This window comes from Gymnoscopelus microlampas (genome assembly GCF_963454915.1).
Source record: "Gymnoscopelus microlampas genome assembly, chromosome: 11".
NCBI lineage: Eukaryota > Metazoa > Chordata > Actinopteri > Myctophiformes > Myctophidae > Gymnoscopelus > Gymnoscopelus microlampas.
The window spans coordinates 46,252,855-46,265,004 of NC_139948.1; the positions used below are offsets into that span (position 1 = coordinate 46,252,855).

At 43.7% G+C, this 12,150-nt stretch overlaps 2 protein-coding genes across 2 annotated transcripts in view; one reads left to right on the top strand and one right to left on the bottom strand.

The window, feature by feature from the left end:
- The window catches only part of LOC311056349 (cytoplasmic phosphatidylinositol transfer protein 1-like), a gene marked incomplete at its 5' end in the record, with an annotated part of 125,382 nt that overhangs the window by 15,646 nt on the left and 97,586 nt on the right, over positions 1–12,150 (bottom strand). The gene's annotated exons all lie outside the window — the stretch shown is intronic.
- Positions 5,359–6,690, top strand: LOC311055730 (tubulin beta chain-like; the record flags this gene model as incomplete). The annotated part of the gene is made up of 1 exon (XM_084071998.1): positions 5,359–6,690. The coding sequence occupies one exon, from the start codon at positions 5,359–5,361 to the stop codon at positions 6,688–6,690; it is 1,332 nt and encodes a 443-aa protein (XP_083928124.1).

The window sequence follows — 12,150 nt, forward strand, 5'->3', positions numbered from 1 at the left end:
TAAACTTGTAGATCTGCTATTTTCAAAATATTTTTTAACATTTGAAAACTTGTGAAATGGGACATTCTGCATAATGACTACTTTCTACTTTTGGTACTTTAAGTACATGTCGATACCAATACTTTTGTACTTCTGCTGAGGTAAATTGTGTTCTCCCACCTCTGTCCATGACATACAACCGTTTGAAACCCCCTGAGCTACAGTAGGAGTAGTCCCTGTTCCAACCACAGACGTCTATGAGTGGTCGCCAGTCACTCAACGACCACATACAGTAAGTGCTTCACTCGTCACCTACTGACCCACTTGGCTCCGTGACCACAACACTTTGGGTCCCCTCTATTGACTGGAATGGTGTCACATGTGCCGGGCAGCTATTTTCCGCTCATTTGGAAAAGCCAAGCTAGGCCAAGCTATAGGGCCAAGCCAGGCAGCCAGAGTCAGACGGGGGGCTTCAGAGCGGAAGATTTCCGAGCACCGCATGCATGGAGGGACTATTTGCAGGCATGCATGGGAAAATGACACGTGATCCTGGAACAACCGCTATGACCGGAATGCCCGCAGCTAGGGGCCAACAATGTCCAGCTATAGCTGTGCCACATGCTCAGGCTCATGCAAAGTACTTTTACTTTTACTCTGTTTCAAAGACCACCACGTAAAGGGATAGTTCAGCCCAAAATAATCTTTTTTTCTATCGATTACTCACCCATACCTTACTCATATTTTTTTGTTTTTGTGGCATTCCTAAGCCAATCATTTGATGACCAGCGGACTGGTAGGCAGCGGTTCCGGTAGGAGATACAAAGGAGACTCTTAGTTGCGTCTCCTACTGGAACCGCTGCCGCTCATCAAATTATTGTCTTAGGAATGGGACAAAAACTAAACTCCATGGGGTGAATAATCGATAGGAAAAAAGTCATTTTGGGGGTGAACTATCCCTTGAAGCCCTATTTCAAATATCGTGAACATTTATGGAAAATCTTAGATTTTTTTAATACAGCAATGCATATTAAAAACAAAATTAAATTAAAAAAGTCCTCCAGTACTCTAACTCAAGTACACATTTGATTTGAATTTAATATTTCAATTTCACCAGGAGTATCTATACTTTGACTCAAGTACTTGGGTTGAGTACTCGCTCAGGGGCCACATGCTTGAGGATTCAGACACACTACAGAGCTCCTGCCACACACATAGCTGTGTTAAGCCAGTGGAAAGACGCACGCACGCACACACACACACACACACACACACACACACACACACACACACACACACACACACACACACACACACACACACACACACACACACACACACACACAGGATGCAGTAAATGTGATTGAATTGATGGCTTCCGTATAAAACATCTGAGCCTATAACATAATTAACTATAGCATCACTTGTACAATAATCATGTGTTTGATTTATAAATGACAGAGAGAGAGAGAGAGAGAGAGAGAGAGAGAGAGAGAGAGAGAGAGAGGGGGGAGGGGGATATATAGAGAGAGTCATAGTGATATGAGAGGACAGCATAAGGGTCCTGTAAGCCAACAGTAATATTTGAACGGATCATAACTGAGGTATTAAAATACAGCACGCAATAAATACACACACACGCACACGCACGCACACACACACACACACACACACGCACGCACGCACGCACGCACGCACGCACGCACGCACGCACGCACGCACGCACGCACGCACGCACGCACGCACGCACACACACACACACACACACACACACACACACACACACACACACACACACACACACACACACACACACACACACACACACACGATCGATCGATCGATCTATCGTTCTCCTGTGTGTCTCTGTATTCAGCCTGTGTTGGCAGTCCAGCAGAGAGCTATAGGGTTGATGAATGACATGCTGTTTTCATTGTTGTCTTTAGGAGGTTTACTTTAACTTCTCCATCCATACCCAGGTATTGTGCGCACCCAAACGATATGCACTTTGGGTCATGAGCGCGGTAACTGTATCATTCTGTTTGCGTGTGGTGAGTGTGACAAATTTACGGTGTTGAAGTGTGAAGAGTCAGCTATGGACATGATAAAAGCGGCCTGCTGCTCATAAAAGGATATATAGTAGGTATAAGTCCAGCGCTCAACAGGGACAACTTGAATCAGAGAGAGAGAATAGTACCTGGGCACTTCAGGAAAGACTACCCAAATAAATTACTGGAGCGTTCGACTGGTCTACTTATTATTTTGCATGGGTGACTGACGTTTTGACCTGTGTCTTCGTTTACAAATCCTATAGCCTGAGGGATATAACTCAGAATATCCGGTGTTTACACAAATGTGGGGAAAGACAAAAATGGGCTCCGTCACTGTCTGCATATATGCTAATGGTCAATGCTTGTGTGGAAGTTCAGATCAATTACTCAACCCACTGAGGAGGAAAATGCAGATCAGACAGAATGACCGAGTGACGGAATGGAAGGACAGAGGTTCTTTAAATTTATAGTAGGATGACTAGAGGACAAACCACTGGCTCTTGCTCAGGCTGTGAATAATTCATGCTCTCTCTCTCTCTCTGAGTCTCTCTCTCTCTCTCTCATTTACAAGTATACTGTAGTCACATAAGTAGAGCGCAGAGAGAACAATGTAGTGCCTCAAAGAAACTAGCATCCCAGGTAAACAATGAACCTATACTGTAACATCTGTCTAAACGACATGCCATCTAAATACAATTCTGTACATTTGAAACTATATATACCAGGTAAACAATGAACCTGGCTTCTGTCTAAACAATCTAAATAACATTCTTCTGTTCAGTCAACGAATGGCCCACACAGATGGAACAAACACAGCAACAACAACCTCACCCTCTTCAAATTGTTATTTCAATAATGCATACCTACTCCTTTTTTTTATATCACGTGTTTCCCCTTCGTTTCCCCCTTCTCCTCTAGCCTGGCATTGCCAGACTGATGACGTTGGATTCACTCACATGTTCCTCCACGGAGGAACATGTGAGTGAATCCAACGTCATCTCAGTCTGGCATCAATGCCAGGCAACTTCTTCTCCTCTGCCTCGCTCACACCACCTTCTCTATCCACTGTAGTGTTTTCTAAGTTCATGTCCTCACTCAGTGACTCGTGACTTTGCCAGCCTCCGCTACAGTACCATGATGTATGGATAGATAGAGAAGCAACACAGTTGTAAAAAAGCAGGTATCATGACACAGCCTGATGTTAGAATAATCTAACACGGAAGAAGCGATGCTCCCAGTCTGGGATTTTTTTTCAATCTTTTCTGTCATAAAGAGCAGGTGAATTTCACCAGACAGAAAATCCTTATTGAGTTTTTTTCTTTCTTTTTTTTTACACAGAGGGAATTATGTGATCTTATATCCACCACTGTCTACATCTTTATCACTGATACAACACAAATACATGTACACATGCTATTTGCTCTTTGTTGTAACCTTTGCTTGAAATGCAAAATATCATTGGTAAATATGAAAGTATATGTGCATGCTGTGAACAATGTCTGTCTTTCTGTTTCTCTCTCAACGGCACACAATACAACTGTATATGCTCTGTTGTGTTGTAATGTATTTTATTGTTTTTTTGTGGGGACTGCGGACGGAAATTTGCATCACTGCTTACTAAATCAGATGTATTTGCATTACATTATTATGTACTGTCCATTGATATGCTCTGTCTCCATCTAAATAAACAAAAGTAAGTCAATGTGAATGTGAAATGTACATACAGTACATTTACATGCATCTACAGTCTACACTATGATCATTTATTTAGTGAAAAAATAGTGCAGCGATTCTCAATCTGTGGGCCGGGGACCACTGGTGGCCATTGCAAGTGGGCCCCAAAATAATTGGCAAAACACAAAGATTTTAGTGATAATATGACATCAATTAATATAAACAAATGATGTTCCAAATTATGTCATGGTATTTTTTTCTTTCACTCCTTGAAAAACATAGTTTTCACGGTGATGCCGATAAATAGGAATTTAAAAGTATACTACGTTAGTTCCATTCATTCCAAGCCGGAACACAATCGATTGATTGATCATTAAAACAAACAGGTATATTGGCCAATGCAATTGTCTTAATGGCGTGGGGGCGTTTTGGTGCTTTTGAGGGACTGTTAAGAGAATGAGGTTAGAGTTTTAAGGAATGGATCCAAGCGATTGAGAACATATCTGTAAATCACAGACTGACAGGAAGGAAGATTTACATGAAAACGCCATTCAATTATCCCAGTGGTCCCCAACATTTTTTTCCTTAGACCCCCCCCCCCTCTTACATCTGACGCACACACTCACATACTTCTCATACAATGAATAGAGAAAATAACAGTGGTGGAAAAAGTACCAACATGTTTTACTTGAGTAAAAGTATCAAAACTGCTATACAGAAATACTCTGTTACAAGTAAAAGTCCGGAATTCAAAATGTACTAGAGTAAAAGTACAAAAGTATTGGCATCAAAATGTACTTACAGTACCAAAAGTGAAAGTACTCATTATGCAGAATGTCCCATTTCAAGTTTTCAAATGGATACAAATCTTTTGAAAATAGCAGATCCACAAGCTCACAATGCGTTGCATCACGACGCATTGTGAGCTTGTAGATCGGCTATTTTCAAATAGCCGAAAATGTTTATAGGGCTGAAGTGGTTAATGTATGTTTTGTAATCATTGTAGTGGAGTATAAAGTATAAAATTTGTCTCTGAGATGTAGTGGAATAGAAATAAAAGTACTGAAAATTGGAAACACTCCAGTAATGTTAAAAAATACCTCAAAATTGTACTTAAGCACTTTACTTGAGTAAATGTACTTAGTCACTCTACACCACTGGAAAATAATTTCTTATCCACTAATAGCCTCAAGGGGAATCCACCCTGGCCACGGGAGATATCACGCTCTTTGGCCCTATTTTCGCCAGTGCCCTTACCCATCACACGTTGACATTTTTTACTGTTTTTAAAAACATGTTCAAATAGTTCAAATAGCCAATCTACAAGCTCACACTGTGTCGATGTAGATCGGCTAGTTGAACTATTTGAAAATGTTTTTAAAAACAGTTAAAAAAAAATGGCAAAGAAGTTTAGGGATAATGGGTGAGGCACTGGCGAAAAATAGGGCCCAGATGCTCAGGTCCACTCTGCCACACTGTGCAAATCAGTGTCGTCAGGCAATGGTTTGCATTGTGTGTGACGTAAGGCCAGAGTTTTGGGTCGGCTATATAGCCCTTTGAAGGAGGACAGAGAGAAGTATTGAAGCGTTGATAGAAGTATAGATTTCTTATTATTTACATTTGTTGCCGAGACGGTTTTTGGAATTCATTCGACATCATGAGGGAAATAGTGAGCATGCAGGCCGGCCAGTGCGGCAATCAGATCGGATCTAAGTTTTGGGAGGTCATAAGTGACGAGCACGGCGTCGACCCCACCGGGACCTACAACGGCGACAGCGACCTGCAACTGGAAAGGATCAACGTCTATTACACCGAAGCGACGAGCGGCAAGTTCGTCCCTCGCACCGCGCTGGTGGACTTGGAGCCGGGCACCATGGACGCGGTGAGGTCCGGTCCCTTCGGTCAGATCTTCAGGCCGGACAACTTTGTCTTCGGTCAGACGGGCGCCGGCAACAACTGGGCCAAGGGCCACTACACCGAGGGAGCGGAGCTGCTGGACTCCGTCATGGACGTGGTGAGGAAAGAGGCCGAGAACTGCGACTGCGTCCAGGGCTTCCAGCTCACCCAGTCCCTGGGAGGCGGAACCGGCTCGGGCCTGGGCACCCTGCTGATCAGCAAGATCCGCGAGGAGTACCCCGACCGGATCATGAACACGTTCAGCGTGGTGCCCTCCCCGAAGGTGTCGGACGTGGTGGTGGAGCCTTACAACGCCACGCTGTCCGTCCACCAGCTGGTGGAGAACACGGACGAGACGTTCTGCATGGACAACGAGGCCCTGTACGACATCTGCTTCCGCACCCTGAAGCTCACCACGCCCACCTACGGAGACCTCAACCACCTGGTCTCGGCCAACATGAGCGGCGTGACCACCTGCCTGCGCTTCCCCGGCCAGCTCAACGCCGACCTGAGGAAGCTGGCGGTCAACATGATCCCCTTCCCCCGGCTGCACTTCTTCCTGCTGGGGTTCGCGCCGCTCACCAGCCGCGGCAGCCAGCAGTACGTGCAGCTTACCGTGCCGCAGCTCATCCAGCAGATGTTCGACGCCAAGAACATGATGGCCGCCTGCGACCCGCGCCACGGCCGCTACCTCACCGTGGCGTCCATGTTCCGCGGCCGCATGTCCATGCGGGAGGTGGAGGAGGAGATGCTCAAGGTGCAGAACAAGAACAACAGCTACTTCATCGAGTGGATCCCCAACAACAGCAAGATGGCCGTCTGCGACATCCCGCCGCGCGGCCTCAAGATGGCCTCCACCTTCATCGGCAACAGCACGGCCATCCAGGAGCTGTTCAAGCGCATCTCGGAGCAGTTCACCGCCATGTTCCGCCGCAAGGCCTACCTGCACTGGTACACGGGCGAGGGCATGGACGAGATGGAGTTCACCGAGGCCGAGAGCAACATGAACGACCTGGTGTCGGAGTACCAGCAGTACCAGGACGCCAGCGCCGAGGAGGAGCCAGAGGATGAGGAGGAGGACGACGATATCTAAGGACCCCCTAACGGTTATAGGGGGGATTTAGAAGGGTTATAGGGCCTAAATCTAGAGGTTTTCTCATTCGCTTGGATACATTTCCTGAAACTCAAACTCTAAAAGTATCAATACTGCAATACAGAAATACTCTGTTACAATTAAAAGTTCGGAATTCAAAATGTACTTGAGTAAAAGTACAAAAGCATGGGCATCAAAATGTACTTAAAAAGTACCAAAAGTAAAACTACTCATTATGCAGAATGTTTTCAAACGTATACAAATCTTTTGAAAATTGCAGATCTACAAGCTCACAATGCGCCGCATCGTGAGCTTGTAGATCGTCTATTTTCAAATGGACGAAATGTATATAGGGCTGAAGTGGTTAATGTATGTTTTGTAACAAAAATCTACAAATTAACTAGTAACTAAAGTTTTCAAATAATTGTAGTGGAGTACAATATTTACCTGAGATACTGGGATACCATTTACTTGGTGTCGTCTTGGTACCAGCAGTACCAAGACCCCAACGCTGAGGAGCCAGGGATGAGGAGGTAACACAGGTCCAACACTGAGGATGTTACAGTGTAGATTGTGGTTCAAGAGATTTTTAAAAATTGCATTTACTGCATATGTGGTTGGAAAAAAAAAGGTTGAGAAGCATTGCTCTAATGTAATCCCCAAAATAGCAAAAAAAAAAAAAATAATAATAATCTCATAACACTATACTGTCGCTGGAAAAAAACAACAACCAAAATCAAAAATGATAACCACATGCATCAAAAGACACCAAAGGTGTCAAAAGTCAATCACTAAACCAATATAACCAAATGCATCGCACCTTCTGATCATTGCAAAGTATATGCTTCAAAACTGGACAGATACAGTGTTGTCAAAATAAAGAAAAATCCTGAGGGAACAATAAAAAGATTGTGTAACAACTCTAATATAAAGCAATATTCTATAATATAATATAAAATAATATAAAAATACGAGGCTGTGGTTTACTGTGGATTTAAAGGCAAGGCGAGTGTATTTGTATGGCACATTTCAACAAGGCCATTCAAATCTTTTACATAAAACATTAAGCAAATACGTTTAAATAAAGCTGAAAAATAAGATTTAAAACATTTAAAATTTAAAAATAACATTTTCTATGTTAATAAAATACCGCAACATCTAACAGCTCCTGAATGTCTGTACGCTGTGACTAAGATACCAGGACAGATGGTGTGGAAGAGGGTATGAAACACAATTGCTGCGCGTGTGTGCTGTATGCACTGGAAGCTAGTAACTCCAACACCCAGCTTGCTAATGCCAACCAGTGCTGCCAGATTTTGCGAGAGGAATAAGCAACCAGGTCTATGAAGAGTAAAACAAGCCCAAAAGAAGCGACTATTGGCCACATGAGCACTTTAAACCTACAGTATATGCGTTGGATATTTGAAAATAGCCGATCTACAAGCTCACAACGTGTCGCATTGCTGTACATCTGCTATTTTTTTTAAAAAGTGAAAAAAGTGACACATTTAGATTTTTTTTTTTTTAAACATTTTAACAACACAAATCTGGTACGGGGTTCCCTGGCACAAAATATTTGGATGCGCCTCAGCTGAGAGAGTACACATCCATTTATCGCCGGTACTTCAGCTAACAATAAAGTGTTTGAGAACCACTGGTTTAAACAACATTTAGGAAGCAAGCCCAAATAAGCAACTACACTTTAGAAACAAGCATGTAGAGCCTTTACCTGTAGCTATTACTCCGAGGGGCAACTGGGTTGACTTTTAGTCAGACACGTGCATGACGAATTCAATGTCCAGAGCTGTTGTATCATTTCGGATATGTCACTCCATTTATTCAACATAATATGCGTTCTTTCCATCATCATAAGATACACGGAACTCATACAAAAAAACATTGAACGACAACCTGCATGGCAACATGATCACGGTCAAAGACTGAGTGGCCTTTTCACATTGCACACCTGGCTCTCATCACCCACTGCCAAGTATAAATGAGTAACCGCCCCCATGTGGCGGTTACCATGGTGATTAACAATGCCACACCTCTGCACCATGAGCAGGGTTGCCAGATCTGCTTATTATAATTTCCCCGACCAGGGGCACGGTGGCGCAGTCGGTAGCGCTGTCGCCTCACAGCTAGAAGGTCCTGGGTTTGATTCCCGCTGGGGACGCTGTGGGCGCTGGGGGCGTGTCTTCTCCTCCGCGTCATCAGCGCCCATACCCAGGGTGGGGTTGGCGAAAGGGCCTATTCTGTGTGGAGTTTGCATGTTCTCCCCGTGTCTCCTAGGGTAGTTAATACCCTCACAAAAACATGTAGTAATCCTGGTCGCTATACCGCCTCCCCCATGACAGCCGGGGCGCCTGATGGAGGGGAAGGGAACTGGTTGGAATAACGTGTTCCTTCCACGCGCTACGTCCAACCAGGGAAACTCCCCCCTGTCAGGTGACAAGAAGGTCAGTTGGCTCTCATGCACTGAAGGAAGCATGAGCTCGGCCCTGGCCTCCCTGGCTGTGGGGGACTGGTGTAGGGCTGGTGTAGGGCTGGTGTAGCGCCCAGGATCACTTAGGAAATTGGCACCGGGTGAAAAAAATGGGTTACAAAAATCGCGGGATAAAAATTATAAGTAAAAAAATAATAATTTCCCCGAAAGAGTTTATTTGAAAATAGCCGATCTACAAGCTCACAATGCGTCGCATCGCGACGCATTGTGAGCTTGTAGATCTGCTATTTTCAAAAGGCCGATGTATATGTTAAAGTGCGCATGTGACCAATAGTCGCTTCTTTTGGGCTGGTTTTCCTAGACCTGGTTGTTTGTTTCTCTCACAGGATCTGGCAACACTGACCATGAGTTAAAATAAAACAAAACAGAATAAACGATAATTGGTAACCGGCAACTACCAATATTTACAAGCAACTATACAGAAAAAGATGCCCAAAGACGCTTATAATAAGCACTGATGCCAACATACTGTAGCAAACTTCTGGCTAAAAGAAAATCTTTCAAGGCCCCCCATACCAAGCCCGAAGGATTTTTTCATATCGTATGAACGTCCAATAAAATGCTAGTGTTCAATAAGTAATAAAGCTGCTTCATAATAATTGTCAACAATAACAAAAGAGGACTGCACAGCTCTCAGCAGCTCACATCATTAAACCGAAAAAAGTCCATTCAGTACAGTGAGCATTAATACTGTACTGCGCCTCAGCTGAGAGAGTACACATCCATTTATCGCCGGTACTTCAGCTGTCGCTTTGATAAATCCCCCGCCCACCATCCAGCGACACGGTAGAGCACAAATAAATATCATACATCAGATCATAGGCTTCCATTAAAAATGTCACCTTCAAGGCCATATAAGTACCGAGCTGCGCCAGGAGACCCATTGAGATAAATGGCCCCTGCAGGGCAGAGCTGCGTGGGGGAGCAGTGGTGGGCCTCATGGCAGAGCTGCGTGGGGGAGCAGTGGTGGGCCCCAGGGCTGAGCTGCGTGGGGGAGCACTGCGCCTCAAATAGTGTTCAATTAATAGTGTTTAGAGAAGTTGGCAAAAACAATTTTATGTGGAATGGTGAAAAACATACTAGTGAAATATTGCGATTATACAAAATTACTTTGAAAAAGTTTAAAAAGTTAGACTTTAGTTAAGAAAGTCGGACAGCAGGTGTCAGCCTTGAGGGCTAGTGCAAATAATGAAGGCAACTAGTAGAGAAAGTACATCTGGGAGACTGGGACCATTAATGTGACAACATGACGTGTTTCAGTGCCTGCAGCATTGTTCCAGTGAGCTGCAGAATATGCACTGTCAGGGAGAGAAAGGGAGAGAGTGCGTGCGTGCGTGCGTGCGTGCGTGCGTGCGTGACACAGTGCTCTTACCCAGCGGGTCCTGAGGTGATTTCCCACAGCAGTAAATTTTGTGGGCAAAACCATTACGTGAACTTAATTAAACACACACACACGCATGCACACACGCACGCACCCATCTTCTCTTATAGGGCTCCCTGGTATTTTCAAATGAGTGTCTGCAGCCAAATGCTTTTGGGGGTCCTTGGCATGAAAATAATTGAGAACCACTGGTGTGTAGATCATTGTTTCTCAACCAGTCGGCACTGGTCAATGGTCATAATTAATATCAGCAGGTGGTCGATGGTAAAATGTTTATATACTGTATATATATATATTGTACCTTTGTTAGATGTGTCAAAAATGTTTCATAAGTCCATCAAATGTAAGCCTTTATTTTGTTTTTAATTTTTTTACTAATAGACATAGGGTGGGAAACATTGACTGTTAAGGGCTTGATATAGTGTACTTGGTTGTGTGAGGTGACACACTGTTGTGTGTACTTGTGTGCTAGTGGGTCTCTCTGTCACACAAGTACACATCATTCTTTAAACTAGAAATGACTGTTCCTGAAGAAAAGACCCACTATCCATTTATAGTACATATTGTGATGTCACGTGAAGCTTGACCAATGCACAATAATAATAGGTGCCGGGCGGAATAATAATAATAATAAATAGTGGGAATAACTAACTGTGATCGCTATACCGATCCCACAATCAGCGGTTCTCAACCTGTGGGTCGGGACCCCCGGGGGGATCCCAACATGATTTTGGGGGGTCCCGAGATGACAGTAAAGTGACAATTTAAGGGCTAAGGGCTTAAATCAACAAAAGAAAGGTAAGAAAAAATACCATCACTGCATCAAAAGCAATCACCAAACTATACAATAAAAACTGGTCAACAATGACCAAATTGTCAAAAAATATAAGAAAGAGGCAGATCTTTTGTAGATCTGCTATTTTCACCATATTTATCTGTGGAACCGAGTCAAACTAAATGTAATGCCTCAACTCCTACAATTCCAAGTGCTTGTCAGTGTGGGGGGTCCCCAGTTCAAATATGATTATTTTGGGGTGTCCCCAGTTCAAATATGATTATTTTGGGGGGTCCCCAGTTCAAATATGATTCTTTTTGTGTGTCACAGCCTGAAAAGGTTGAGAACCACTGATGGAAAGGGTGCACTAGTCATGTGACCCAAGGTGGCATCAGTGCAGGATTAATGGAAGGACTTTAGGTGCTGAAGCACAGGGCATCAACCTTGGGGGGGCTCCAAACGGCGGGGAGAAAGTGAAAGAAGACTGAACTATCGCTGAAAAACATGTTACCAAAAGGAAATGGACACGCTACAGAGTGGTATAAGTATACAGTACGGATGTCAAACCACAACATCTCACTCAGTCACTTTCAGTCAGTAGGCTCGTCGAGATGAAATTTGCATCAAGCTACATAATATCATGTGAGTACTTTATTTCAATCTTATTTTAGTTTCATCAAATTCATCTAAACGTTATTTGTTGAACACTTGCTCTTTTCACACTCTGCTTTGACTCAGTTTCAGAGAATGTATTTAAAGAGACAGCTCAGAAATCCTTGTTTTGTTACCAAACATTAT